This window comes from Gavialis gangeticus, unplaced genomic scaffold (genome assembly GCF_001723915.1).
Source record: "Gavialis gangeticus isolate Ggan-Ray unplaced genomic scaffold, GavGan_comp1, whole genome shotgun sequence".
In the NCBI taxonomy this organism is placed as follows: Eukaryota; Metazoa; Chordata; order Crocodylia; family Gavialidae; genus Gavialis; species Gavialis gangeticus.
The window spans coordinates 60,748,048-60,773,466 of record NW_017729022.1 but is presented as its reverse complement, the minus strand read 5'-3'; the positions used below and the strand labels follow the sequence as shown (position 1 = coordinate 60,773,466).

The window sequence follows — 25,419 nt, the reverse complement described above, 5'->3', positions numbered from 1 at the left end:
AATACCCTTTGGATTCTATGTATTTCCTTGATTCCTCTCAGTGTGAGTTGGGATTTAGGTGTGGAACTGAAAATGTATCACAGAGAATATCTCAGTGATAGACAAGAACACAATTCTCAGGCTGATTTTACTTGATCTTGCAGCAACCTTCATTAGTGGCAACATCAAAGTGTTGTCAGCTTGCCCAAGGCAGCTCGCTTAAATGACATAATGGCCTTTTATTGAGCTGACTACTTGCTCTGCAATGTCTGAGAGGACAGGAGGGATTATGCTTGTTCTCCCAAAGGGCCCTCAAACTTCAAGCAGTCATTTTGTTATTTTGCTGTTTAACATTATACTAAGTCGCACAGAATAACTGTGAAACATTTGGACTATGGCATCACCAACTGCCAGTAATTTGGATGCTAATATGCAATAGTCAGGGGAATATGTTTACGTCCAGTTGCAAATTCCATGCAGTTTTATAAACATGATTTGTACCTGAAAAAGTCATTATAGATTAGAGATGCTCTGTTCCAGGTAGCAGAAACCTGGAAAAGAGAGAAGCTAGTCTGGAAAGGCATGACAAAGCAATCATAGGCCATGAGCAGTGAATGTCTCTCACCTACTTGAATAACAGCATTTCTGCCAGCACAGAAAACTGTTTCTGTTTTTTTGGGGGGAGGTGTGGGGGTGCAGGGAGAGGTTGGGATGGGGCAGGGAATGCAAGTCTTCTCCTGCCTAAGCACATGTTTAGAAGAGCTGTAGTTTTTCCTTCAGGTGGCCACCCAATAGCACAAAGTCTGCATTAAGGTCTGTAAGCAGGAAGAGTAGAGTTTATTTATTTATCATCCAAGAGACACAGCTGGCGACGTGGGGGCAAGAAGGGCTTTGTCTTTTCCCCAAGGACTTTCAGGATCAGTGAGTACATAGGGGAAGAGGAACTAACTGCATTTCCTGCCAGACTGGACAGGTCTACGCAAAATAGAGTGAGCATGTTTCAGCATGCAAAGGCATATACAGAGCCTTGAGAGGTCCAGAACTGGTCTCAGGATTTTGGGCAGTTGGATTGGAGAGCCCCACATCTTGAAAAAAAGAGTGACAGACGGGACACTAGCACCTCAGGAGACTGTCCAAGAGGCCTTTGTTCAGAGGCCACAGCTAGTTCAAAAGCACGTAGGATCCAAAGGATGGGTTTGATACTGCTGACTGATGACAGTTCTCTGGAGGACTCAGCCAGGGTGAATACAAGTTGCTATACCAGTAGTCCAGTGACTTCAGTATCTTATCTATGACCTGAATATAGTAAAGTACCTAACCATGCAAGTTCAGCTGAAGTCAGTTGGAGTACCTATGCATTTGAAATAATGTATCACAGGGGTGGGCAAAATGCGGCCCGCCAGGCCATTCCATCTGGCCCATGGGGCCCCTAAAAAATGTAGAAAATTAATATTTGTCTTCCCCTTGCTGCCTGTCATGTGGCCCTCGAGGGCTTGCCAAAACTCAGTAAGCGACCCTCCACCCAAAATAATTGCCCACTCCTGATGTATCAGGATCCCTGGATCAGGTTCCCTAGCAATGGCCAGAACAAGATGGCCAGAACTCAAATCATTCTTTCAGTTTATGAACTCTCTCCAAAAATCATCTTTCCAGTCCTTTATCAAGGGTCCTCTTCCTTGTGGCCTGCTCCCCAGACTCACCATCCTTTGCAACCCTGGCTTCTTACTCAGGAGTCAACTCTGCCTAGAAAGGCAAGAGACCAGCCACTTTCTCTTTTCTCAGCACATTGACTCCTTGAATGACCACAAGCCTTATTTTAAGTCACCTGATGGAAGCATGTGACTGCTGGACTCCTGAAGAGATGGGCTAAGCCTGGCAGTAGTGTAGGTGAGTCATAAATCCCCTCAAAGTTTATTCAGTGACCCTTTCTAAAAGGGAAATCCCTCCTAAACCTGAGAGGTGGTGGTTGGCTTCTACCCTCTAATGTGGGGCTTATAGTCTTTATAATTTTTTTAACATATTCTTGTTATAGTAGGGTTGGCACCTTATGGACCGACTTATTCAGAGCTTTCATAAGTTACAGCCTACTTCATCAGATGCTGTGAAGTCCATCCAAGGATGGAACCATTCATAGCATCTGACAAAGTAGTCTGTACCCCAAAACAGCTCATGCCTCTCTGAACAAGTCAATGCCACCCACCCTATCTTGCCTTGTCTAACTGCAGACTAACACCACTAGCTCTCTCTCTCTCTCATTATCATGTTTAGTTTTTTCAGTCCTACTGAAGTCACGGTCTCCATGCAATCAAGTATCATTAGACCCACAGAATAATGATGCACTGTATAAAAATGTATTTCCTTTTACGTGGTTACCTTTGCTGTCTTTCTACTGATACCTCCTTGTTCTTGTATTCTAAGTAGGTAAAAAGAAACATGTCATTTATTCTTTCCAGACATTATATACCTCTATCAAGTCACCCTCTTTAATCCCTTTTAGTCCCTTCTTTAAACTTAATTCCCTTTTTTTTCAGTCTCTCCTTATATAGCTTGTCTACAACAGGATTTTATCAGGTTTTTCTATTTAATAGGATTTTAATTATGTTTTTGCAAAATCCATTGTAGATCTAGTTTAGAAAGGATGCAAACATCTGTTCCTAGTTCCTGACTAGGAACAGGTTTTAAGATTATGTTAGTAAACATGTATAGAGCATGATTTTAAATGCCAGCATAGATGAGCCTATGGAGAAGACTTTTCATTCTTCTGTACCCAATCTCCTTGGGTCAGGATCATCTTCTTGTTCTATTTATGCAGCACCTAGGCCATGGGGTCTCAGGACTCCTAAAGGTGTTACCACAACAGAAATAATATTAATAATTTTCATCAGCAGTCTCTGAGCATTTCTGTGTTTGCAATATTTTATTAAGAGATGACCAAAACTAAGCATATTATTCAAGGTGAGGGCATGCCACTGCTTCATATACATGAAATTAAACATTCAGTCTGAAAGCAAAACATCTATACCTTAACCCAGATAAGGCAGATGCGATGTCTGTTGGCAAGAGAAGCATTTAGAGGTATGGGCAGGAGCCAGGACTGTGCCATATATTCAAAAGTGATTTCTCTGCCTTTTTACCAAAAAGGCACCATTTCAAAATCCCAGCCTCCTCTCCGTAGGGGTTTTCAGTTGAAGGAACCCATCTTGCTAAGAGGAGGGAATTTCAGTCTATTAAAGCCTGAGTTTAGCAACCTTCTTAGCAGGCTGCAAAACATATTTGTTGCATTTAGTGCTTGGCTTGTGGTGTTTCATTTTTTCAATTTAATTTGTAATTTATTCTTTATAATTGCAACAGCAAGCTGCCATGGCAATATGCATACTACAGATTAATCCATAAGTGCTCTTCCCTTCTGGAACCAGTTTTCACTGTTAGTAACAAAAGCTGCTGACAAAACCTGGCTAGAGAGACAAAGTCCTTAATATCAGGGGGAACCTTTTACTGCAAATGAAGTTAAGCAGGTGAAAGCTACCTTAGCTGGCTCACCAGTTTCTCTGAAGGCAAAACAATTGGAACTTGCAGCCTTGGTATAGCTGACAGGGAAAAGGTTAATATACATCTGCTTCTGAATATGATTATGGCTAGGTGATGTCAGGGGGAACTGCTGAGGAGGGAGAGAGAGCAGTTTATACCAATTTGAGCAGAGAAGCTTTAAGGCAGGAAAAAATCTACTCCCCCAGCCTTAGAATCATAGGGACTGCGCTACAGGAGAGACTGCTTGCACAGAGCTGTGCTAACTCGCTGAGAGTACAGGAGAGATCAGCTGTAATAAGACTGAGATGAAACCATGGATCTTCTGCCCTTCAGACTGAACATCAGCAACAACTCCGGACCTGGAGCCAACCTGACCACTGCCAGTGAGTACAGCTTTCCACATCTGGGGAGAATAGTCACTGATTTCTCTTTTAATCATGCTGCTTGTAAAACCTTATGCAGGCTAAGTGGAGGTATGGAAGCCAACAACTGAACGAAACCTGCCAGTAGAATCTGAAGGGGAGAAGGAGGGGATTGGGGTAAAATAAGATGGACAGAAGGAAAAGAAGAGATTGTTTTGGAAGCACTGAGTAGATATTAGGAAGCCAGGAAAAGAGTGGTCTGGAGGGAAATTAGAATATACCGATTTTTCTGAGAATGGAGAAATTGATTGAGCAGGAGGAAGGAAGGGAGAAAAAATAATTAGTAGACTTGGGGAGAACATACAGAATCCTCTTTTATTTAGACACAGAAATGGTTCACCTGCAAAACAAACCCAACCACCAGCTTCCTAGGGAAAAAAAGGAAAGAATTAAGAGAGCAGAGACTAACCTCTGAATAGACTATAGCCTAACTTTCTTTTATTGGATTTCTTTGGGATGTCTTCATATTGAACATTTCCCACTGCTGCCCTCCCAGCAATGTCAGCAATGGTGAGAGCACTAGCATAGACAAGTTGCTGGCATCCTATCAAACATGTCATCTAACCCTGCTTGGAGCAAATCTAAAGAACAGAATGGTTGTAAAGCTGAAAAGCTGCTAATGTCTTGTCTGCACACAGGCTCTTGCTATCACAACCCTGGTGGCAATGCACCAGTGTCACAGCCATAACAAGAGTGCTCTATACTCTCTACTGCCACATGGCAGCACTGAAACCAAGCAGATTAAGATACTTGATGGTGGCCCCCAAGGAGAGGAATTTGAGTGGCAGGGGTACCTTAGACTATAACAGACTTCGCAGTTGTAGCAGCACTGTCATGCTGTAACATATCCTGTGAAGAAGATTGGCATGTCCACACATCAAGTGGGTTTACAGGGCAGAGCCCCAGTGTGGTAAGCTCACAATCAGCTGGTTGAAGACCACAGCTGTCCAGGCAGGGAACAACTATCAGCTGATTGTCAAAACTCTTCACCTCACAGTTCTTCCCTGGCTGCCAGGGTGCAGGAGATCAGAGGCTTGCTGCTGGGAATTTAAATTCCTGCTGGGGACTTCAAACCCTGCCAGGAGCCTCTGATTCCCCATAACTTAGCAGTGTAACCACGACTGTTAGGCATGGTGTTTATTTAAGGTCCTCTACAGGGGAAGTCCTTCAGCTCCAGTGCCATGGGCAGGCAGCTGATTGTTAGCAGTCCTTGCACACCTGTGAGGAGCCAACAAGCTACATGTGCAGTCCAGCTGCACACAGTTTCCTGACAGCCCTAGCACACGGGGACCCTGGGATCAGGGAGCATCTCCCCAGACTTAGGATTCCTTTATGCTGGGGATGCCTGTGCCTTGTGTGCAACCCAGCTGGGCAGCACATGCAGTTTTTAAATGTGCCAGCGCACCAGGGCTGGCGTAAACAATCAGCTGATTGTTGCATACCCTAAAACTGGGCATGCACGCCGAGGCCTGCAACTTTCCACCCTGGAGCCCTGCCATCACGCTTACATACATATAGTTGCCCACCACCACCCCACCCTTAAAAAAAAAAAAAAAACAAAACCAAAAAAAAACTCCAACCCTTGTCGGACAGCCCTGCGCCCTACAAGAAGAGGCCATAGGCAGCCACACACATCCACCTTTTCCCTGCCAGCATCATGCACAGCCCCAGAGATGCAACAAAAGCCTCCAGGGCTGCTGGCTTCTTTGTGCTTGGGCCTCAACGGTCTTGGCTGCCCCCAAATTCAAAAAGAACAAAAAAGGCCATTTGGGCCCCAGCAACTTCCCCCTCCTCAGAGACATAGGTGACTGGTGTGGGGATGCAGGGGGGCACATGCCCCCCAACTGGGCCATGCCTGCCACTGATACTGTCAGTGGTGTCTGCAGGAACTTGACGTGCCCCCCGACAGAGCCGTCCTTGCTACCACCGCCACCAGCGGCATCTGTGGGAGCTCGCCAGCTCCTCCCCTGCTGCTGACAGCACTGGAGGCATCTGTGGGTGCCCCCCCAGACTCAGGAGGCACCAGTCGTCCATGCACCTGACCGTGTAATCATCTACATTACAGCTGCTCAGTTTATTTATAAGAATAGGATGAGATACCACACTGAAGGTAGGTTGCACCATTGCTCTTCAATGGTACATTCAGCTGATGCACCATAACCATATAAACATTCACTGTGATAAAGTGGAAAAAAACATTTATAGGTGTTGTCCCACAATCATTTGGGGCACTTGTGGCATGACAAGCAGTGAAGACATCTATACGCTTGCATTTTATCCTGCCATGAAGCTTCATGTGTTGCCACAAAGGTGACATCTGTTCACAGCCTTAGGCTTTTCTGACATGTACTCTTCCAACAGCCAGTATCAGGACAGAGCTGTAGAAAAGGGTGCATGGAAAAGGGCTCCTTCATGCTTGCAGCTTCCCAGCTACCATTGTCAGCCAGTTTAAATCTGAAAGCAACCCGTGAGCTTTTAAATAAATGTCAGCTATCTGTCCACTGTCCAGATGGAGACTGCCCCATGCCATTGGTGCAACTCCTTTCAGCATTTGTGGAGAGTGCTTTTGAACCATGACAGTCAGCTTAATAAAAGACTAAAACAATTTTTAAAAAGAGCTTCAAGTTCAATACGGAGTTGCTTTCTCAAGAAATGCAATGATACAATGATATACTCCAAAGTCAGTGGTGCTCCCTCTCCTGGAGGATTGATCGGGTACAGTTCTGGTCACTTCATCTCAAAAGCAAAGATGCGTAACAACAGGAGGAGGTTAAGGATGAGTGGCAAAAGAGATGAATGGAATGGAGGGATTGTCATAGTGAGGCTGGAAGGACTGACTGTTAGTTTGCAGAAGTGATTAATAAAAGGGACATAATAATGGTATAGAAAATAAAATAAAATATAGAGGACTTGAATGGTGTTCTCCTTACTCTGATAGGAGAACAAGAGGGGCATTCAGTGAAATCGGGTAAAAGGAGATGCTTTTTAACACAGTTCAGTGTTATCTTGTGCCAGGGAGTTTCACAAGTTATCACTGAGGCTAAAAACTTGGTATGATTTTAAAGTAGGATCAGACTTTACGGGCGCTTGCAGACATTAAAAACAAACAAACAAACGGCACTTTAAACTTGGCACTTTAGTGATTGAATCAGGTATTAGCTAAAAGCACTAATAAGCCCTGATGAAGCATCTGATATTTACAGACACTGCAGAGCTGGGTCAAAGCAACGCACTGCTTCTTCCAGTAAACCACATTTTGGTTTGTTTTGTAACATTTGCAAGCAGCTTATATTTTTAACTAAATAACAAAACTATTACCTACCTAATGTATAAAGGATAAAACCTCACCTACTTGAGGGCCCAAGGTGACTGTGAAATACCTAGAATTAGACGTTAGTATTCTCTCAATTATTCTGTAGTTGTACTTTATGAATTTCCCTGAACCTTGCCTTGAAGGATATTTTACATTGCTCAGTCTGATGCAGGATACTAGATTACAGCAGCCACAAGTCACAGGTTTGATATGTTTTTGCAATTCTCATAGAGAGCTATGCGTACAGCCCACAACTTGAATACCCAGGGGTGCTATAGATCCTGTCATGGGTGGATCCAAAGGGGATGCAGTGTCATGGCCACACCCTAAGTTTCTGATTATGCCTCAGGAGCAGCAGCCAGGGACTTGAGTCCAGACGAAGGTAAGAATTCCCTTCCTTCCTTCCTTCCCTTCTGTGCTCAAAGTCATAGTCCCTCTCCTCCCTGTCCCTTCCCTTCTCATTTCCTCGTTCCCCAGCCGACTACTGCTGGTGTCCACACTCTCCTGTGGCTGAGGGTTGCTCTTGTTTGCTGCAGCCAGGCTGCACAGGGGCTGGGATCAGCCCAGGACAGTGGCAGAGGCAGGGATGTTCCCCTTACTGCCTGCTCCCTCTTGGTGCTCCCCACCAGCCTGGGAGCAGGCACAGGGAAGGGGAATGTGCCTGCCTACCACTGCCACTGCTGCTATGGTGCCAGGTGAGTGCAGATCCCTCACAGCCTGGCTGGAATGGACAAGAGATTCCCTTGCCCCCAGAACAATGCAGACACTAGCAGCAGCAGTCATGAGAGGGATGCATGGGAGAGGAAGGAGATGCAGATGGAAGCAGAAGGATGTGCCACTGAGCATGGAGGGAAAAAGGCTGGGAATTTCTTACCTTCTTTTTTGGACTTAAGGCCCCAGTTGCAGCTCCTGTCTGAGGTCTGCCTGGCCTGGTGAAGGGGAGGGGTGGGGAGGAGGCTGGGAGCAGGAGTGTAGCCACCCTGGCAGGCCTGGTCAGTGAAACCACGCCCCACCTCTCCCCTCTTTGTAAAATCCTGGATCTGTTTCTGGATCCTGTCCACTAGCAGCTTTTGCTTGAGAAGCCAGGACTGGAACAGCAGAAAGTACAAGAGAACTAAAAGGGAGGTGTGTTGGCAGAGCCTTTTTGCCAGGAGTAAATTTTGTCACAAAACTGAAGCTTTAAATGACAAAAGTCTGCCCTTTGTCAGTATGTTTTCTTGGTTTTCAGAGTGGCCAGATCTGCAGAGCATCTCTTATACCAGTATTATCATGCCTTCTGTGTTTGGCATTATCTGTCTGCTGGGTACTGCTGGCAACTCTGTAGTCATCTTTACTGTAGTGAAAAAGTCCAAGTTCCACTGGCGTCACAACGTCACAGACATCTTTATTATCAATCTCTCTGTCGTGGACCTCCTCTTCCTCTTGGGCATGCCCTTCATGATCCACCAGCTCCTGGGAAATGGCATCTGGCACTTTGGTGAGACGATGTGTACACTCATCACTGCCATGGACGCTAACAGTCAATTCACCAGCACTTACATTCTGACTGCTATGTCCATTGACCGGTATTTGGCTACAGTTCACCCCATCTCCTCTTCAAGATTCAGGAAGCCCTTTGTTGCTACCTTGGTTATCTGTCTCCTCTGGATACTCTCTTTTATCAGCATTACCCCGGTTTGGCTCTATGCCAGGCTTATTCCATTCCCTGACGGGACTGTGGGTTGTGGCATCCGCCTTCCACATCCAGAAACTGACTTGTACTGGTTCACTTTGTACCAGTTTTTTCTGGCCTTCACCCTTCCCTTTGTGGTCATTGCTGTTGCCTATGCACGTATCCTCCAACATATGAAGTCTTCCGTAGCCCCAACTACTCAGCGCAGCATCCAGCTGAGGCTCAAGCGAGTGACACGAACTGCCATTGCTATATGTCTGGTCTTCTTTACCTGTTGGTCACCATATCACCTGCTACAGTTGATACAGCTGTCCATCAGCCGCCCAACACTTACCTTCTACTACACGTACAATGCAGCCATCAGCCTGGGCTATGCAAACAGTTGCCTCAACCCCTTTGTGTATATTATGCTCTGTGACACTTTTCGTCAACGCCTGGTCCTCTCTGTCAAGCCTATGGCACAGGAGTAGCAGAGGTCAGCCTCATGGTGCCAGAAAGATGGATATCAGGCCCAAGATTAAAACCACCTGATGTAAAAGAAATATAATATATGGTTGCAAGCACCTTGAGCCCAGAAAAACTTTGAATAGTCAGAGATTAGCCAGAGATAATTAGAGAGAACAACTTGAGGGAACAATAAAATAATGATAAAACTTAGCTGAACAACTCTAAAGGGAATATGGTGATTGTCTACAGAACTTGAAGGATGTAAACACCAAGGAAGAAGGATTAGTTAGGATGATATGAGATCCATATCTAGAGTAACTGAGCAAAGGAAAATTTTCAAGAGGAACAGCACCCTCCCCTCTTGAAGCAGACAGAGGATGGTGGCTGACAACAGTTATCAAGACCCAAGGGAAGGTCTAAAGCCGTGAACACAGTAGTGGTCTTTTAAAAAGCTTCTAGACTCCTACTCAGATACAGGGTACCTTTTCTCCATTGAGATGTTCCTGGGAGGCAAGGGATTAAATTAAAATAGAGTAGGTCCCAGACAAAGAAAATGTGTAAACTACAACTAATGATGGAAATAGATATTAATAAATGAGTCCAACATAATTAGAAAGTTGTAGTTAACACATACAAGCACAATCTTGGAAAGTCAAAGCTTTAGATTTTATGAGAAGTCTTTCTCTCTATTTCTGTCTCATGTCCATCTATAGCACCTTGTGTTGAGATATCTGAAGGATGAGAATATGTGGAGTAACTCCAATTGTCATATTTTGGAAAAAAGATGAGGTAGTTTAGGTTCTCTGGGTGGACTCACAGAACATATTATTAGAATCAAGGAAAATGTTCCCTTAAGTTTGTCAGTGGAGTTAGTGGTGGAGGGTCTGCATGTTTGAGTCAGTGGCTTGTCTGTGACTAAAGAGAAGAGGAATTGTTGATTTATATTTACAAAACACTAGCTGCTAATATATCCAGAGTGTACCACTGTTGAAATAAAGTAAGTCTGCTTTTTATGCTTCTCATGACAAACACACCTGTATTAAGCATAGTGGGTGAAATGGCCTGTGATAAAGGATGTCAGACTAGCTAATATAATTACCCCTCTGAGTTTAAAATCTATTAATAATATATCTGCATCATATTCATCCTGTGGTGACTAGGAGTTTGTGGTCCTCATGAAAATGTGGATGATGAACAATCGTTTGCAAATAAGATTGCTCCATGCAGGACTTCATTGTTAGATAGATCATGATGATAAGGGATAATAATACATGACAGTTAAGGTTCCTTGAGGAACCTTACATTTGGGTATTCTGGCTTTCAAGCATCTTATTTCAACAACATTATTCTTATGAGCTGCCTTCAGCAGCTGAGAGAAGTAAGGAAGTCCTGTTCCTCTCCAGGTTGGGGGTGTTGGTGCGTGCTCAGTTGCCTGGTGGGGACAGGACACACTATCTAGTTGGCATGTACAAATTGTAAGAGGATGGACCATGCTTAGTACAGAACAAATCTTCTGAGAGTGTAGAAGTCAAACTCTAACCACACTCGAGCAAGAACATACACACTGCAGGGAGTGAAGGGGTTGCCAAAAAGTTACAGTTTCATTTCTGGATGGTACTTCACAATGACACATCCCTGACACCACAGTAATTTCTGCCAAATCTCAATTCCCTGTTTTTTTCCTGCCAAATCTCAATTCCCTGCTGCAAAGCATGGAAGTGACAGAGCTGCTTACTAAACCAGCTGTGAGCATTTTTCAACATGAGTAAAATATACACAGTACTTCCACCATCTGGTCCTGAGAAACAGCTGAACTATTTTAACTGAAGCTTTCCAGACACGTTCACTCCGAGACAGACACATAACATGGAACATTTTGGCTCAAGCAAACAGTCTGGCAAAGGTATAAACCACAGGGTCTTGGAATGGAAACTATCAAGAATCCTTAACTGCAGGCATCACTACATGCATCAACTATAATGAAACCACCTTTGTTTGATTTGTGAAACCTGTAAGATAAGAAACCACCATGATGTGGCTGGACAAAGACACTGGAGCCTTTTGTGCATCATAACAATTAGGTTATGGATTTTACCATCGTTTCCTAATATCAGCAATGGTAGAGACAGCATCCACAGGATTTAGATGTCTGAAACTATGGTGTCCAATCATACTAGGTGACATAGGGGGGCAACAGAAACACACACCCACAGAGCTTTACACATCCATTGCTATTGCTACCACTAAAGTTGGATTTGTAGTAGTCAATTATTGGTTCCAAATCTGACAATGAAGACACAACCAGGAAGGCAGTCATACCTAATGTAAACCCGAAACTTAGAACATTGTTATGCCTATGTACACTACAGTAATAAGATAGTAACATGTGATTGTAGTTTAATACTTTTTTCTTGTCTGCATGAACCAAAGAAACATGTCCTAAACAGTGAGGGTATCAGTATAAAAAGTAAAACTTTCTCACTTTTTTTAACACTAGCACAGCTCCTTCACAGGTACAAACAGGTTGCAGATATTCAGACTCAGGCTAGCTTTTAGGAGGACTGGATGACACGGTGATAAAAATCACAGGTACCTCACACTAAGATTTCCACAGTTCTAGGTAGAGCAGCACCAGTGGGAAATTTGAAGGAAAAGCTCAGCCAGCAAGTTTAAGAGGAACGATAGGGGCACCTTTATATAATTATTCTGACGCAAGTAATAGCTGATTGTGAGTTTGGCTAGTATCATCTGTAGCCAGGCAATAAAGCCCTGAATTGCATCAGACTTCCCAGAAACCATTGCTACCAAAATAAATCCTTTTAATCTACTTTGTGTTTATTTCTGTGTCATCCAGAGCACCTGCATGAAATGTAGGAGGTATTTAAGAAGCCATCCAAGCAATAACATACATGGCTCTAACTGCTAATGGATTTATTCCACATGATCCATCTCTGCTGGCGACCTCTACAGGATAATAAAAAGGTGGGGGGTTACTTTTTGCACACTTCTGCTTCTTGATGAGAAATGAAGATGGTCTGAAATGTCCTCCTCTCCTCAAAATGTTCCCACCCCCATTCCAATATATCTTGTACATCAGAAATTTGGGTCTTGTGTAGCCTGCTTTTCTTGAGAGATCATTCAGAGGAGTATTAGGAAGCAAGATTAGGATATCGCAAAGGCAACACACAAGTGAATTCTGGTGAGAGGGAAGTGATTTCTTTTCAATCCATTTACATGTCTTCTCATTTCTTCACGCTGGGTACATTTGTTTAACTCAAAAAAGGCTTCTAAAATGTTTGGGAAAAACACTGATTAAGATTCAGCTTCCTGAAGCAGGGGATAGGCTAACGTATCTGGGAAATGTTGTACAGAATCTGTCTATGAGACCCATGTTGCACTCTAGAAACAAACCCCTGTAAATTGATGCCATCAGGATTACAAGTAAAGCAGAGAGCCTCTTTCAACTGACAGAGACAGGCAGAGCTGAAATTACAGCTGAGAATGAAATACAGCTGTACTTCCCCTCACCAGCTTACCTGACAACCAGTCACTAATTCTTATCCCCCTGCAGTTTAAACTTACCTTGCTCATTCGGAGAATTAGGCTGCATATATGCGTTAAAAAAGAAGCTTGTATCACACCTGTTGGTTTAACCACAGCCTTTAAACATCTGCCGAAACAGGTTTCCCTCGCTTTATGCTGTACCTGGTGCTTCTGGAAAACAGCACATAACTTGAATTTACATAAAGGGAACCCACTTTACAATGTAACAAAAAGGGATGCGTTCCAAGACCTTGACTGTACTGACCCCCAGACCCATTTCTACCACTTTTACAAGACAATTTTGGTACTCACTAACAGCAGACAGTACACGCAAGCACTGGGCATTATCATAATGGGGATGGCAACTACAGAAACACGTGTCACATACAATGAGCAAGGAGCACAGATTCACACAGGAGACTATATTTTGGTATGCATCACTCCTACAATGCACCGCACAAAGCAACTGACTGCGGGCTTCCACCATACCGATCACGTAAGACTGAATTTACCTTGCATATGATGCATTTTTGGTATAAAGTGGGTCATCGCATAAGAGCGAATTTGCACATACAGAATCCACATAAAGCAAAGAAAACCTGTACACAAATACTGGCTGAATACCAGAAAGTGATGCTCAGACAGCTCCCTACCTGGGAGTTGGAGGCAAGTAGCACAGCAGAGAGGCATCAGTACAAATTTCCATGATGGAAATAAACAGGAATCTAAGTTTTAAGCACAAAATGTTCTTCTGAAAGTCAATTTAGAGTATTGACAGACTTTGGAGACTGAGGCCTTTTACCCACAAGGTACAGCATCTGTAGCAGCAGTGCTTCAGCTCCCCTGCTGGCTACACACCTTCTTTGTGTCGGCCAACTTCTAATGCATACTAGGGCTGTAGTCTTTTTTGGTTTCTCTGTTGAAAATATCACCATAGGTACCAATAATGGTAATGATTTTTCTTGTGTGTCCCTTTCCTCTTCACCTGCAACTAATTTCACCTGGGCACCAAAACAACCTTCTGATTATGATGACTTGGTCTCCCCAACTTAGAACTTAGGATTTGTGTTTCTACATATTTGTTAGATGAGGGGAACAATGGGAATAGCATTTGTCCATTTATTCCAGTTGCACGGATGTGAGCGAAGAGAACTGCAATTAGGTTTTGCAGGTCTTATGTACATGATACTCCATCTGCATATAGTAAGTGGTTCATATACATAAGACATCTGTTTTCCTTTGAAGATGGAGCTTTCCATTTTGTCATTCTGTCCTCCCAAGTTCTCTCCACTGCTAGTTTCCATTTAGAAACTGCCTCTGTGTTTTAATCTTGGAGCCAAGATATTAGTGTTGCTCTGCTGTCACTCTTCTATGTAAGCCTTCAGTCCCTCTCTCTGCTCCTATCAGCACAGTAGCTTTACATTGGTGGTGTTTTTGTTACAAACATAGTAAACATCCTTTTCCATGTTTCCCCACTCACGTACACAGCCCTTTTCCTACCTCTGCTACTCCCTTTACAATTGACACCTGGGAGTAAGTATAGCACAGTGAAGACTCTGAGTTGAACTCCTGAGTTTTACCCTCAGTTATTTATCAGACTTTTTCTGTTCCCGTGGATGATACCCTCAAGCTGGACCTCAGATTCCACCCTTTCCCCACTAGCCCCCAGGCAATAAGTGCAATAGCATTTTTTTGACTGCAACACTTGGCCTGCTTCAGCCATCAGTACTATATCTCCTCACATACAAACACATGACAAGACAGAGAATGCCCTTTGGCTGTAAAGGAGATAAAGGCAATATCCATAGGCTGTTGTTGGTTCAGCAGTGTTGAAAGGAATGAGATGAAACAAAATAGTAAAAAAAACCACCTCCAACAAACATTATTGCTGACTGCACCCTCACCCAGCAGCACCTGCCTCCCCTTAAAGTGAGGGGGAGAGACACTGACCTACCAACAGACACTTTTGTTCCAGTTCCCATTGCACAGCCAAATGCACCTTCAACCTAACTAGTAAGGGAAAGCCTATGCATAGCCCACTTGTCCCCATTATCATAGAGGCAGGATGGATGTTTGTGGATTGTAATGGAAGGAAAAATAATGGTCATAGATTGTGCAATTCCTGTTTTCCCTATGGAGTCTACAGGCTTTAATCACAATATTACCAAGCTGCCTATAGCTACTTTAGGAGGTGGCATTTCTTAAACATCAAGGCACTTCCATAAGATTGAGTACTGCAGGGACAGCTGCCATTAGTGGGGGAGAGCTGAGAGAAATCTTATTTCTAGTGCATTAGGAATGAATAAGCTAGTGAACAGGAACAGATGAAATCAGGAACAGAGCCAAGGTAGGTAACGTGGTCATGAACTGCGTGACCTACACATCACAGCATGCTGCTGATTTACTGCCCTTTCAATGCCCAAGACACGGCCTTATAAATATTATGCCAACCCTGCAGCCCAAGAACCTGGCACAAGCAGCAAGGGGGAGGGGTTCCTACTTTTATATAGAAAAAGTCACAGGCGTTAGGGTCATAAGTCAACAGACCAAAGGGAAGGAACAGGTGAAAGGTAAAGAAACATTAACACTGTAGTAACATATACTCAGCACCTTAAATTCCACCCCACACACCTCTGGAGGTATCCCCAAATAAGCCTTCAGTCCCTAAGGAACTCAAACGGTAGCCCACAGCACCCCCAAAGTCTAAATCCATCTCCTTTAATCCACAATCCTGGATGACCAAACCAGTGAGATCTCCAACTCCACTGTGTACTCCCTTGTGCAGGGCTGACCAGCTGCCATATGTATCCTGCTCTCTCTTCCCTTTACTCCAACCTCAAGCTTCCTCTTCCTTTTTCCCTTGCTTCCTCCCTGCCCACCCGCAACAGCTTCTACAAGATGCAGGCCAAATTAACAGTCAACGCATCTCTGTAGACTACCCCCTGGCTCCTTCTGCTCTTACGCACATTGCATTCACATTACAATATGCTATTCAGTTTGATCGATCAGGCCTGATCCAGCCAAACAAAAAAAGTAATTCCCCAAGGAAGGGGAAGTTAAACAATATATTTCTCTGAAATAGATGATTCTCCCAAGAAAACTTTTTCCTAGAACAGAAGCAAAGGAAAAAAGTCAACCCAAAAGACTGGCCAATCCTGGGAAAAGCAGTTGCTGTTGCAACCAGCTGCTGCCGGAGTCCTCTGTCTGAAATGATCCAGCACTGGATTCTGTTCAGTGTAAAAGCAGCACAACCCCTTCCAACTCATCATTACTGACAAGAAAAGAGTTAATGGTTGTCAGATCCCCACTGTTTGTCTCCCTATGATCAGGCGAACATACTGGAATGGCTTCAGGGAGAAAGTTACCAAACACAACAAGTGATGTCCACAGGCTTTACTGACACTAAGCTTACTGAGATGCTAACTTTTAAAGAAGCTAGCCAAGGAGAACAGAAAATTTGCCTATACCGAGTTCTGTGCTACTGCACCCAGACTGCTTCCAACAGCTCTGATCTAGTTTAAAAAAATGTAGAAACACAAATCCAGTCCTACATTGGAGAGGATGGGGCAACAAATCATATTCTAGAACAGTGATGCTCAAGCAGGTTGCTGCAAAATCCTTTGAAGTTTGCCAAGAGGTATGAGAAGATAAACAAGGTGTGAGGAGAGAAGATAACTTCCAGCTCAAGCATGCTCCTACTTGACTAATCTGCCACAGACAGGCTCCTCTGCAAGGAGGTAAGTTTAGTAGTAACTAAAGAGTGATGTCATCCACAGGAAGTGGTCAGTTGACCATTTTGGGTCAGGGGTTAGTTGTTACAATAAAGAATTAATGAGAACAAGGAGTCTCCCTGCATCCTCCTAAGATCCAGAATAACACCTGGTGTCAGAAGTGGTAAATCGTGCCATCAACAGGAAATTGAACAGGTGATTCCCAACTGATGGATCTAACTCTAGCAGCAGTTGAATCCAGCACAGGGCAGAGCCGGGAGCCTCTACCTGCAGCAGAGCCCAGTACAGTGCTGAGGCTGGTTACAGAGACCATGCCGGCATTCAAAGTTGCATCACCAGAACAGTTTAATTTCCAATCCCCTGGAATGTGGCATTTTAATCACTTTAGGGAAGTGCTGGGTCTGGACGAACAGTCGGAAGCTTACCAAGTGAGTACTCTTATCTACTCTGGGTGATCAGGAGGATGAAATTCTGCTGTCACTACCTCTTACAAATGCAGAGAAAAAGCAATATGCTGCAGTGATAAAAGCATTAACTGATCATTTTCTGGGCAAAAGAAATGTCATTTATGAATGAACTAGATTCAGTCTCTGGAAACAGGAACCTTCAAAATCTGTAGACAGATTCATCACATCTTTGTATACAAAGGCTGAATCCTGCCAATATGGGGAGCTTAAATAAGAGCTAATTAATGACCACTTAGTTGTGGGGCTTCATTATACAGAGCTCTCACTAAGATTACAGTTGGACCCTGATTTAATGCTCCAGAAGACTATCACACAGGCTCGCTAATCAGAGCTAGTTAAACAGCAACAGAGAGAAATCAGGATTCTCAGTCTTGTCAGGCAATGGGAGTAATTACAAGGATTGAAGAACCTACTCTTTGGTGCTCTGGGATGGTGGTTGTGCCAAAACCCAATAGTAAGATTAGGATATGTGTTGACCTCACACAGCTGAACAAGTATATGTGCAGAGAAAGACATATTCTTCCTTCTGTGGAACACACCTTGGCTCAACTTGCAGGAGCCAAAGTTTTCACAAAATTGGATGCTCGGGCAGGGTTCTGGCAGATTCCTCTAGCAATTGAATCATCCAAGCTAACAACTTTTATTACTCCATTTGGATGCTACTGGGTTAAACAGCTACCTTTCAGAATCTCACCAGCTCCTGAATTCTTTCAGTTTTGAATGTCATAGATATTAGATGGCCTGGTAGGTGTCCTTTGCCATGCTGATGATATCTTGATTTTTTGGGACCACCAAGGCACAACATGATGCAAGAGTGGATGCAACACTCAGAAAACTCCAAGAAGCTAGAGTTATACTTAATGAAAAGTGCATCTTTGCTACTTCACAGCTTATGTTTGTGGGACATTGGATTACATCACACAGAATCCAACCAGATCCATCAAAAGTTGCAGCCATCAAGGGGGTCCCAGAACCCAAAGATATCCCCAAATGATGCAGATTTTTAGGCATAGCCATATACTTGGGCTGTTTTGTGCCAAACTTGGCAACAATAACAAAGCCTTTAAGAGACCTCTTAAGTGACAAGAACATATGGCTCAGCAGTCAGCCTTCAACAAGATCAAATCTATACTCAGTTCCTCCCTGATACTGGCCCAATATGATCCAACATGAGAAACTCATATTGCAGCAGACACTTCATCATATAGGCTTGGAGGAGCATTACAACAACGTCAGGAAGTGGGCCACTGGGCCCCTATTGCTTTTGTGTTAAGTGCCTGCTCCACCTGAAACTCGATATGCACAAATAAAAAAAAAAAAAAAAAGAAGCACTAGCAGTTACATGGACATGTGAGCAACTCAGAAATTTCCTTGTGGGCCTGACTTTTACTTTACAAACTGATCACAAGCAACTTGTGTCTCTGTTAGGAGACAAACCTTTAAATGAATTTCCATCAAGAATTCAGATATTTCAGCTCAGAATGCTGAAATTCATGTACAATATAGTACACATCCCTGGAAAAGAGCTATAAACAGCTGGTACTCTTTCTAGGGCACCATTACAGACTCCACTGTCTCCAAAAGAACTCTACCAGGAGAGAGATATTGCTGTTTATGTTATTGTAGATGGGATACCCATATCTGCGTCACTACAAATGAGAAGTCAGGAAGCTCAACAAACTGATTTCTCTTGCCAAAAGATAAAGAAATACTGTTTGGAAGGATTGCCTCAAGTAAAATTCAAGGACTGTGAACCGGCAAAGTACCAACAAGAGAGACTCAATCTCCAAGTTGTCAGATACTTAGGTTCCACAACAGAGTACTGATACCTTCAACACTACACCAGGAAATCCTAGAGAAGATTCATGATGCTCACCACGATATTACAAAATGTCAAGCCAGGGCTTGCCAGACAGTTTGGTGGCCCTCCACCTGTGATGACACATAGAACTGGGTAACCAGTTGTGAGGTTTGCGCTCAACACTGACCAGTCCCTGTGGAGCCATGCCTTATGACTGATTTACCAGATCATCCGTGGCAGATGTTGGGAGCTGATTTATTCACCTGGAAGGGTTTTGTTTACATCATTGCTACTGATTATTATTCCTGTTAGTTGGAGATGGTACAATTAGAGCACCACAACAGATAGACTTATAATGGCATTGAAGAGTACATTTGCACGCCATGGCATACCTTCAGTTTTAAGAACTGATAATGGCCCACAATTTTCTGGAGCCATTTTTAAGTAGTTTACAGCCCAGTATGACATACAGCATGTCACCAGCAATCCACAGTGCCCCCGTAGTAATGGAGAAATAGAACGTGTGGTGTGGACTGTGAAGAATTTGCTCCAAAAGAATGAAGAGCTCTAAGACACCGCTCAGTGCCACTGGAGCATGGATGGAGTCCAGCTGAGTTGCTGCTGAGTCACTAACTCCATACAACCCTCCCAAGTATGATCAATGACGTGGTTCCAAAACTTGTTGATCCACAGGAATTTTTTGAGAAAGACAAAGAGATAAAGGACCATCAGAGATGGAACTATGATGCCAGGCACACTTTAAGACATGTACCTGCTTTTTCACCCCAGCAGAAAGTTTGGATTCCAGATCCAGGGGCCCAAGACACCATCCAGGCTAGGGCAGATACTCCTCATTCATACTGGGTGGAGGCCCTGAGGGGTCTCCTCTGTAGGAATCGATAACATCTCTGTCAAATCCCACCTGTTTACCACACTAGGTCTGGACATGCCTCAGTTCCACCAAAGAGATTAGATCTGTGAATTAGTCTGGTCTAAATGAACACTTACCAATGTTTCTGTTTTGTTTAGGCTTCTTTTGTAATTTAAATGTGTATCAAGTTTTCCCCTGAGAAAGGGGGATGTAGTAGTAAGGGTTAACTCCATTACTAAAAAAAGTGGTGTCATCCACAGGAAGTGGTCAGTTGACCATTTTGGATCAGGGGCTAGTTGTTACAATAATGGCTTAATGAGATCAAGGAGTATCCCTGCCTCTTCCTAAGATCAAGAATAACACAACAAGCACTGTAATATATAAATTAGACTTTTGTGAATTGATGGGCATCAATTTCAAAAGTCTATGGAAGGGTACCTTGAGGCCAGTGAGATTGAGAACTACTATACTAGAGGTACCTTGGGTATCTATAATCTCTAAACCCAAACCCTTAAAAAAGTAATAGTAAAGAATGCACCCGAGGGTGCTGAGGGAGTTGGCTGATGTGATTTCAGAGCATCTGCCCATCATCTTTGAAAATTCATGGCAACTGGGAGAGGTCCTGGATGATTGGAAAAAGAAGTGCCCATTTTTAAGAAAGGGAATATGGAGGATCTGGAGAACTAAAGACCAGTCAGCCTCACCTCAGTCCCTGGAAAAATCACAGAGCAGGTCCTCAAGGAATCCATTTCTAAGCATTTGGAGAAGATAATTAGGAACAATCAGCATGGATTCACCAAGGTCAAGCTATGCCTGAACAACCTGATTGCTTTCTAAGATGAGATGACTGACTCTGTGGATGTGGGAAGAGCAGTAAACGTGATATACCTTGACTTTAGCAAGGCTTTTGATATGTGCTCTCACAACATTCTTGCAAGCAAGCTAAGGAAGTACGGGTTGGATGAATGGTCTGTAAGGTGTTACAGGTACAAAGCATTCAGTGCTTGAGTTGTACCTGTAACATGGAACATGAACCTCTACACAGCACAAATGGCTCTTCCAAGAGCTACTTAAGAGGACAACTGCTTTGGCAAATGGGAGGGGAAGGCTAGCAATTCATAGCTATCAGTCACCGACTGTTTAACTCAGCATTTTATTGAGGTTACTCCCAATTTTCCTCCACTCAGGGAAGATGTTAAACTAGAATTCCTGCTTCATGAAAGACTTATAGTCAGGCAAGTTGTCTGGTAGAGCAAACTTTACAGGTTCTCCTCTGTAGCCCACAAGACCCACCATTTGCTCATATGCTAATTTGTCACTAGACTCCTACCCAATCTCATTCACACATGCTATTGGAATCATGCTTCTTGCTGGAATATCACTTCTTTTCCAATGCATTTAATGTCTTCACTGGACAGGGTAACTTGGAAGAGAGACAAAGACCAGTATTGGAACCAGAGACCCTGTTAGAATTCTAAAACTGACCCCCAACCATGTTTAAAAGGAAGTGCAGAGTGCTCCTACTATGATGTGTGAAGTTGTGCTGGTGCAAAATGTGCATCCATAGCTTCTGATTAGCAGATTCCACAAAAAAGAGGCATACCAAAAGTGATCAACATTCCAAATGCTGGCTTTGTGTTGGTGCAAAAAAGAAGCACTGTAATTTATCCACAGCATGAAAAAAGAATAACCTTCTTTTCCACTGTCTTGGATAAGAGACTTCAGGATCAGAAAGGCATACCACCCCTGAATGAACAGCCAGCCCCATGGGCAAGGAAAACAAAGGAGGGCCATAGACAATATAGCAGCAAAGATGCAACAGAGAAAAAAAGAAAGAAAAAGGAATGCAGGGAGATCCAGGAGGTGTAGGAGGAAGGGGAACAGGGAGAGATGGAGAATGCCTTACCAGGAGAGATTTGATAGGGAGCAGGACCATATACTTATAGGATGTCCTAGTCACCATGATTCTCAATTGGTCCCAGCATTTATGTACTTCTTGCCCACATAGTCTTGAAGCAGTACCTGTTCCTCCAGCCTCTCCAGTGGGCTATGCCTTGCTACAAATAATGCAGAGATTTCTAAACTTTCAGAGTTACTTAGGCAATAGAGTAGTTCAGGAACAGCGTTGGAGGTGCCAGACAAAGTCTACATGCTCAGTCCTGTGGAGACCTGTACAGTACAAGGGTGGGGGGAGGAGATCCAGGAAAAAGGCTTCAGGCAACTAGTCCTGCAAGTATTAATGAGGTCTGTTTCCAGGTTTCCGTGAAGTATTGCCAATTTGGGGGTTTTGTTGAACCTAAGTTAAGGCTACTAGTTGCACGTTGCCCCCCAACTTTAAGAACCCCAGACATCACGAATAAGTTTGGAATGGATAGCACAGACAGTTGGTCAGCCTACAAAGCCTTTTGTTTCCTTTGAACTAAAACTTACTTTTATGTCTGAAATTGGTTGTTGTCATGGTATGTGCAAAGAAATAAACATCTAAATTTATGCCGAAAAGTGATTTTATTAAAGTATCAAGAACACAGCATATGGAAACCAACTTACCTGGCACCCCAGGGTTCAGAACTCATAAACACAAAGATTTAAACTAAAATTTAGTGCAAGAAGCAAAGCCTTGGAAATCTGAACATCAAGATGAAAAAGCCTGTAGTTAATGACGAGCAAAAATTCATAGAGAATAAGCAGTCCCAAAGTGATTACAGCAACCCCCACCCCTGCGTTTTGAAATAATAGCTCATAGGCTACTATAGTTTATAATGTGAAATTACAATGGGAAAGAAGAAAAATACACCCAGTTCCTTATTCACTTTGAAAACACAACAAAGCAGATTGAAGAGAAGGAACATAGCAGGTTCTCTGATTAAATCTACTCAAGCAAGAAGCATGCATATTTCCAGTGAATTACTCATCAGTGTCATTCTATCTGGCCAGGATTGGACACATATTGCAATCTCATTATATCCCTTGCCTCCCTCTGTACCACCTGAGAGTGTCAGTGTTGATGGGTGCACTTTCTGGCTGTGTGAACAGGTCCAAGCAAACCATCAGTGTCAGGTCCATCTAAAACACTTACCTTTAGCCTCCAGATGTCATGTGGAGCACAGCAGGCCACAATCATATGCACAGCACTTGTGACATAATGTCATCCAAACACTTTGTTAACGGCACCATTTTACTTTCAGCCTATGAAATGCACACTCCATCCCCACCCTGCCACAGCTAAGCGTGTAACTACATTTTCTTTTCCCAGTTATTTGGGACCAGGGTACAGTTTCTTAGGCTGCAACAGGAAAGGCCAGGCAGCATCCTTCAAAACTACAGTGGGCACCAACAAGCCCACTGACAATCTCAGCCAGAGGGAAGAGGGTCCCAGCTTCTCAGTCGGAGGTCTAGTCAGTAATTTGGCATCGTGTGCCTTTCATGTACTTCTTGCACTGGTGTTCATAAACCTGCCTCTGTATGCACCAAGCTCTGCAGAACCAGGGAATAGTACCCCATTCCAGTTAATATTTGCTTCCTCCTGCCAGAGGCCAGACTATAAGAACACGTGCTTTAACAATGGCCCCTGCACAATTTGGTAACCCCATCCCCTGCAAACCAGCTGTTATTGCAGAGACAATCTATAAGCCCACTACCTATGTTTAGGCTACAGTAATAACCAGTAGCATCAGGATGCGTAGGTGAGCGGGGCCCAAGCCCTGAGCATTGCCAAAGGTAGGGAGGTGCCTCACCCTTCCATCCCCTACATCTCCTCCTCCATCCCCAGCAACAGGCAGCAGCAGCACAGGACTGTGCGTCAGTGAATGAAGGGTACTGTGAGGAATAGAGCTTTGTTGGACATCAGCAGCAGTGGAGCCACCAAAAACAAGAGGGGTTTTTTGTCCATTTGACATGGGTGTCTGCAGCACAGAAATGAGGGGATATCTTCCATCAGTAGCCCCAAATCCCCCTGTTGTTGGAGCCTTTAGAGCTAGAGCCCTACAAAGAAGTAGACAGGGGTGAAGGAGGGTGTAGGGAGTTGACACTGCCCTAGGTGCAGTCCTGGCCAGTTATGTCTCTGGTAACAACCACACCATAAACCTTCACCACCAAGCTGACAGTTGGCTTGCCAGCACTGAACCTGTTAAGATGCATACCCACAGACTAGAGCAGGCAGGATCCTACAAGCAGTAGCAACCAAGTTCTGCACTTGTGTGGGCCCTCAGTTGAGTGCTAAGGCACTGGAGGGTGCTGTTGGAAACTAGCGTGTGAGTGGTCAGCTGTAGTGGTTAAGGCCCAGGTCAGGAGCCAGAGCCAGTCAGAGCCATAGTCAAGCCTCGGGAGACAAGCCAGAGCCAGGAAATAGTGCCAGGAACAAAAGTCAAGAGTTATGAACCCATGTCAGAGCCACAAATCTAAGGCGAAAGCCAGAGGTCATGAGCTAGGGATGGAATTGAGAAGTAGACAAATGCAGGAAGAAAGATAGTATCTAGGCCACATAAGGAGCTGGGGGAAAGCAGGAACAGGAAGACTTAGAAATAGTCAGAGAATCAACAACAGCTGTAGCCTATGAAGCTTAAGTGGCCAATGCCCAGGGGCTCCTCTCAAATTTCAGAAGGGGTAGAAGCCCTTAACCCTGAAGCTCAGTGAATGTCTACTTCGTCATGTGTGAATTCAGAAGCCACAACTGTTCATCTCAGATCTGCTATATGGTATGATTCAATCATACTGTGCTAGTTCTCCTATGTCAAAAGTACTGACATACGCATGGCAACCACTCAGCAATTACATGTGGGGATGGGCAAAATACAGCCCGTGGGCCAGATCTGGCCCTCCAGACACTTTTATCCAGGCCATGGAGCCCCCCAGCAAATTGTGCCCTGCAGAGCCCTTCTGCCCACGAGGGTGGGAGCAAGGCACCCACATGTACACTTGCCCCCCAAACATACCCTATTGCCTTACTATCACCCTCAGGGGTGGGAGGCAGGGGCCTGCCTGGCCAGTGTGCAGCTTCTGGGTGGGGCTGCTGCTGCAACCCCCAGGGACCTGCTCTGCTCCCCCTGTCTCCTGCTGGCTCTGGGCAGCAGGTAGGGAAACAGTAGGAGCTGGGAGGGAGCCTGGACTGTGGGGCCGGGACTGGCAGCAGCATGGAGCCCGCACTCATGGGAACAGGGGGCAGCGCAGAGTTGGGGTGGGCAGCATGTGGATGTGAGGGAGGGTGGGGAGGGTGTGTGGACCCTCCCACACTCCCCCATAGCACACAGCCCTGGCACGTGGTGGCAGCATTAGCAGCAGCAGGTGGGGCACTCAGAACACAGGTGCCCAGCGGGACATGGCTCCAGCCAGTGCTGCACATCCCCTGGGCTGTCTGTATTGCCAGGGCTCCCTGCCACTCACGCACAGCCAATGCACTCGCAGGGCACACGAGGGAAGCCCCACATGCTGGAGCCAGCTGCCTTCCCACCCATCCTGCCAGGGAAAGGCAGTTTGGGCTTCCCTCCCCTGCAGCACAGCCCACCCTCTGCCCCCACATGCACACCCCACTATACACATGCACCCACACACTCTCACACTGCCATACACTCAGATCCCCCACATCCCCTCACATACCCCAGGCACCCAAGCCCCCCACAAACACCATACCCACCCACACCCCACATATC

General features: G+C 44.5%; 1 protein-coding gene across 1 annotated transcript; it reads left to right on the top strand.

Annotated features, from left to right (window-relative positions):
• The first annotated feature begins 3,688 nt into the window (after nucleotides 1-3,688).
• MCHR1 (melanin concentrating hormone receptor 1) lies at nucleotides 3,689-10,379 on the top strand. The gene is made up of 2 exons (XM_019515138.1): nucleotides 3,689-3,890; nucleotides 8,471-10,379. The coding sequence occupies exons 1-2, from the start codon at nucleotides 3,821-3,823 to the stop codon at nucleotides 9,382-9,384; spliced, it is 984 nt and encodes a 327-aa protein (XP_019370683.1). The 5' UTR covers nucleotides 3,689-3,820; the 3' UTR covers nucleotides 9,385-10,379.
• The last annotated feature ends 15,040 nt before the right edge of the window (nucleotides 10,380-25,419 follow it).

What these genes read in the sequence shown, in the direction of transcription:
- MCHR1 (XM_019515138.1), top strand. Translation starts at nt 3,821, where the DNA reads ATGGATCTTCTGCCCTTCAGACTGAACATCAGCAACAACTCCGGACCT. An exon ending in AGCCAACCTGACCACTGCCA is followed by an intron (nt 3,891 to 8,470) that starts GTGAGTACAGCT and finishes CTTGGTTTTCAG; the next exon opens with AGTGGCCAGATCTGCAGAGC.